The sequence below is a fragment of the Neovison vison genome, chromosome 6, assembly GCF_020171115.1.
Source record: "Neovison vison isolate M4711 chromosome 6, ASM_NN_V1, whole genome shotgun sequence".
NCBI classification, from domain to species: domain Eukaryota; kingdom Metazoa; phylum Chordata; class Mammalia; order Carnivora; family Mustelidae; genus Neogale; species Neogale vison.
In genome coordinates, this window is record NC_058096.1 from 220,711,598 (window position 1) to 220,717,007 (window position 5,410).

General features: G+C 59.8%; 1 protein-coding gene across 1 annotated transcript; it reads left to right on the forward strand.

Moving 5' to 3' along the window:
• Nucleotides 1–2,235: 2,235 nt before the first annotated feature.
• ZNRF4 (zinc and ring finger 4) lies at nucleotides 2,236–3,422 on the forward strand. The gene has a single exon (XM_044255446.1). The coding sequence runs from the start codon at nucleotides 2,346–2,348 to the stop codon at nucleotides 3,420–3,422; it is 1,077 nt and encodes a 358-aa protein (XP_044111381.1). The 5' UTR covers nucleotides 2,236–2,345.
• Nucleotides 3,423–5,410: the final 1,988 nt, after the last annotated feature.

The following is a 5,410-nucleotide window of genomic DNA, read 5'->3' on the forward strand; positions in this document are numbered from 1 at the left end:
TTCCTCCCCTTCCCCCTCCTGCCTCCTCCCCCTCCCTCTCCCCACCCCCTCCTCAAGACCTTCTGGCGCCCTGTTCACTTTCCCAGCATCCTGCACCCAGTTCATCTTACTCGCCTTACCCTGGGGCCTCGCCTGGTCGCCCACCTGGGACAAGGCTTTCAGGGACCGATCCTTGTTTCCAAGCCACTGTGACAACGTCCCTCTGCTGCGGGCGGGGTTGGAGGGGGTCATGAAACCCCAGGAATGTATCCTCTCCTACCTCGAGGCCAGGAGTCCACAATCAAGGTGCTGGCAGGGTTGGTTCCTCCCGGAGGCTCAGAGGGAGAACCTGCCCCATGTCCTGCCCCCCACCCCAGGCGCTCCCGCTCCGGGAGGCATCCCTCCGACGCCTGCCTCGGTACCACCCGGCCCTCTCCCCGTGGGTCTCTTCTCTGCTGCAGGCTGCGGGCTGCCCTGGGAGGCATCGGGCCTCCCAGACAAACCCAAGGAGCAGGTGGTCAGCCTGGCCAAGTGCCACTGAGGAGACAGAATGCTTGTTCCTGGTACTGGAGGCCGCCTTTGAAAGGTCTGGAGGTCAAGGACTTGGGATACATTCGCAGCATTGAGAAGCCTCGTCCTTCAGAAACCAGCAGGGTCTTGACCATCATGGGGACGTGGGGGGCTTGCAGGCCACACAGGAGAGTGTGGACTGCATCTGGAGGGCAATGCGGAGGACAGAGAACGGGGAGTTTAGAAAAATCCCTGACCAGGGGGCGCCTGGGTGGCTCAGTGGATTAAGCGGCTGCCTTGGTGTCCTGGGATCGAGCCCCACATCGGGCTCTCTGCTCAACAGGGAGCCTGCTTTCTCCCCTCTCTCTCTGCCTGCCTCTCTGCCTACTTGTGCTCTCTCTGTCAAATAAATAAATAAAATCTTTAAAGAAAAAAAAAACAAAAAAATCCCTGACCAGAAAGATTTCAAAGTGGAGGTGGGGTCTGGTCCGTGAGAGGGAAAAGGTCAGACTCCCCGCCGAGCACCAGTCCTGTGTTGTCTCATTCACGTCTCACCTACCCATCTTATAAGACCGGTTCCTCGTCATTGTGCCCATTTTACAGATCCGGAGTCTGGAGCCCAGAGAGGTCGAGTGATTTACCTGGTGTCACACAGCTTGTGAGTGGCAGTCCCGGCAATCAAGAGGTGAGCAGGCTGCCTAGCCCAGCGGGGGGCAGCCTCAGGGTGGGAGGTTTGGGGGGTGAGAAGTGGGGGGGACGTGAGGCTGAAGCGCAAGGTAGGAGGACAGCTGGGGACAGGCCGGAGAGGAGGCACTGAGGTGGGAGAAGAAAGCGGGTGCAGGACTGGAGGCCTACCAGGCAGTGAGGACAGAGGACAGGGACCACCCACGCCTGCGGGCTCCACCTGGACCGGGCACTTCTCTCCCCCCCAGATCACATCTAGTTACACTCCGAGGACGGGTGAGCTCAGACCGAAGTCCTGAGAAAAAGCTGGCCCCGGGAGAAAGGGCATTTCAGGCAGAGACCACAGCCTGGGCCAAAGCCCTGGGACAGGACTACGCCTGGTGTGGCCCGAGGTGTGAGAAGGGCAAGGAGGTCTGTGCAGCTAGAGCAGAGTGACTAGAGTGGGGAGAGAAGGGGCAGGTTTGGGATTTGGGTTTTAAGAACCGACCTCCTGGGGGAAGGGTGCCCTGAACAAGTCTGGGTCCTCCTGGGTATCTCAAAAGGGGGTAACATTGACATCCTCGGTGGGTCTCTGAGAGTCTTGGGGAGATAAGGCTTTCCAGTAGCAATGTAAGTCCTAGATTGGTGCCACCAGGGGCCATCAGCCTACTTTGGGGCACCCTGAGCTTTATGAGGTCCAGGAACCGGCTGCTCTGAGCATTCCACAAGTTTCCTCGGAGGCTGCTCAGGCCCCCCTGGGTGTCAGCGATCCAGGGATTCTGTCTTGGCAGACAGCCCTAGGCAACGGTGGGCCCCTGGGGACAAGATGGAACTGGACGATGTCACAGAGGCCAGAGGCATCTAGAACCCCAGGGTTTCCTGCTCTCAGTGTCATCTCCTGGCAAGACTGCCTGGGCAGGTCGGCAGCTCCTGAGACCCCCCCTTCAGAGACACGATGCATATGGGGCTGGCCCGGGAGCAGTTTCTGCCTAGGGACGTCCTGGCCCCAGCTGTCCCACTTCCCTGCCCCTGAGCTGCCCCCCTCCCCCGATTCGAGCTCACCTCGCTTCCCATCTCGGCCACGGGCCCCCCGGGAGGCCCTGGAGATGCCCGAAGGCCTCCGGTCTGCTGTCCCCAGCGGGACCTAGTCCACGCCGCATCCGGGGGAAGAGGAGGAGGAGGGGGGCGTGGCCATGGGGCAGCCGGCGCCGGCCCGGGCCCCGCGGGCAGTCGCGGCCTGGCTGACCTTGCTGGCGCTGCTGGTGCCCTCGGAGGCGCTGGTGCGGGCGGTGCTGGACGGCAACGCCAGCACCGTGGACTTCGCCGACCTGCCGGCCCTGTTCGGGGCGCCCCTGGCCCCTGAGGGCGTGCGGGGCTACCTGATGGAGGCCAAGCCGGCCAACGCCTGCCACCCCATCGAGGGCCCGCGGCCGGGCAACGGCTCGCTGGGCGCCATCGTGCTGATCCGCCGCTACGACTGTACCTTCGACCTCAAGGTGCTGCACGCCCAGCGGGCGGGCTTCGAGGCGGCCATCGTGCACAACGTGCGCTCGGACGAGCTGGTGCGCATGGCCCACGTCTACGAGGACCTGCGGCGTCAGATCGCCATCCCCTCGGTGTTCGTGGGCGAGGCCGCTTCGCAGGACCTGCGGGTCATCGTGCGCTGCGACAAGGGGGCCCACGTCGTCCTGCTGCCCGACTACCCGCCCTGCCCCGACCTGGACTGCCACCCAGTGCTGGCCGTCTCCTGGGTGCTGGGCCGCGCCCTGGCCCTGCTCGCCTCCGTCTTCCTGGTCCTCCGCCCGCTGTGGGGCTGGCTCTGGGCCCGGCGGAGCCGCGGGCCGGAGGTCAAGCCGAGGGCCGGCCAGAAGGCCCAGGTGCGCACCTTCACGCGGCGGAACGACCTGTGTGCCATCTGCCTGGACGAGTACGAGGAGGGCGACCAGCTCAAGATCCTGCCCTGCTCCCACACTTACCACTGCAAGTGCATTGACCCCTGGTTCTCCCAGGCCGCCCGGCGCTCCTGCCCCGTGTGCAAGCAGTCGGTGGCCGGCACGGAAGACGGCTCCGACTCCACCGTGGACAGCCTGGGCGACGAGGACCCCTCGCTGCCGGGCCACCGACCCCCCATCTGGGCCATCCAGGCCCGGCTGCGCTCGCGGAGGCTGGAGCTGCTGGCCCAAGCCGGCTCCCAGGGCCACTCCAGTGCCACGTCTCTGGGGGTGGCCGAGGCCACCGCGCCCTCCCAGAGACTTCCAGAACGGCTGTGAGGCACTATGGCTCCCCCTCCCTGGGGGGTTCTGGCGATGGATCGGGGCAGGGAGGATGGAAATGCTGAGTGTTTCTAGTCTAGAGAGAATAAAGAGGGTTTGAAAGCGGAGTCTCGCCCTGACTGCTGTGGGGCCGCGGGCTTCTGGCCGCCCGGGGCCACCCATGTGGCAACTCCCAGCATCTGCGGGCGAACAAGGAGACCCCCCGGGAGGGGTGGGCAGGAGAGGGTGTCTCCAGGGACGCTATGTCATCTGTCGCACCACTGGTGGCCTTGGGATGCCCCGCACCTCCTTTCCAATCCTGGGCATGTGGGATCCCAGCTTGGCTTGGTCCTTTTGCATTTCAACTTTTTTTTTTTTTAATAAAATTTTTACTTTGGACTGATCTTACATGTACAGAAAAGTGGCAAAGGTACTAACTCCAGAGAATTCCTGTGTGCCCATCGCCCAGCTTCCCATAATGCTCACCTCCTGCACATCACAGCAAGCTCCCCTGTCCCCACCGAGAAAGCGATGTGGGTATGTCCGTGACCATGAACTCATCTCTAGCTTTGGTGTGAATTTCCCCATCACTGCCGCTTTTTATAGTGATAAAAGTCACACACACCCAAGTACAGAGAATAGGATAATGACCCCCCCACATGCACCCATTACTCAGATTCAACAGACAACTCTCTCCAGGGCGACTCTCAAGTCATAACATCCTTCACTCTCCTCTGTCCCTTGTCATTCTGATGTAAACGCCAGATGGTTTTCATCTGTAAACATCTGGTGTTTCTAAAGCAGCAGCCCTTGCCTGGGTTGGGGGTTCTGTCCCCAGGGGACTCTGGGCGATATCTGGGGACATCTGTGGTTGTCATGCCTGGTGGGGGAGAGGAGGTTCCTGGTGTCAAGGGGGTGGGGACCTGGGTGTTGCTCAACACTCTCCCCGCCACCCCGCATGCAAGACAGCCTTCGATGACCTGGTCCTGGGGTTAGCAGTGCCAAGGGGCACAGCCCCTGCACCAAGATAAGACTTTTTTTTTTTTTTTAAACATGGGGCTTATACTCAAGACACAAACCAAGATCCAAAACCTGAGATGAGACCAAGAGTCAAGTGCTTAACTGATTGAGCCACCCAGGTACCCCCTAAGCTAAGACTCTTTAAAAAAAAAACAAAACCCACAAACGTCAGTATTGTGTTAAAAATGACGATTCCCTGAGAGCATCAGATATTCATCCAGTGGACACATGGAAATGCGAACCCTTGTGAAGCGCGATTTTTTAGGTTGTCTGGGTCAGGACCTAGGTCAAGTCTAGAGTCAGTGGTGGTCTCCTAAATCTTCATTGACAGCCTCCCATCTCTTTTGCCTCTTACTTTTGCCTCTCTCACTTTTGCCTCGCGATTTTTGCAATCGTTGAAGCCACTAGGTCACTTACTCTGTGGTGACATCTCCCACCTGGGCATTGCCGAGCTTGCCCCCCTGGTGCCGTTTAACACGTTCCTCAGTTCCCCTGTGCCTCCTGTGAGTTTGCAGCGGGATTCAGAGACCAGCTCAGATGTGCCTTAATTTTACCGCGAGTAAATAAGGTGCTTCTTTAGAAGGGTTGGGCCATTTCAAGGGTCTTCTGGGCACTGAATGAGGGTCACTTGCTTGGGCAGGTGGCAGGCATGATGAGGAAGGCCTGGGAGGGAACACTGGATCTGACACTGCTGACACTGGAATGGCGAAAAGGAGGTGAGTGTGCAGGAAGTGTAGTCCAGGCTGAGGGAATAGTACATGCAAAGGTCCTGGGGCAGAACCAGGCCTGGCATGTTTGAGAAGCAGTACCAAGGAAGGCTTTGTGGTTGGAGCAGAGGGAGGGAGGGAGGTGGGACAGGGAGGAGGTGAGGGCAGGAAGGGAATGGGGGCAGTTGGCATAGGACCTTGTAAATTTGGGGAAGGAATTTGATTTTTCTTCTGCGATGCTGAGTAAAACCACTGAAGGGGTTTTAAGAAGCTCAGACA

What these genes read in the sequence shown, in the direction of transcription:
- ZNRF4 (XM_044255446.1), top strand. Translation starts at nt 2,346, where the DNA reads ATGGGGCAGCCGGCGCCGGCCCGGGCCCCGCGGGCAGTCGCGGCCTGG.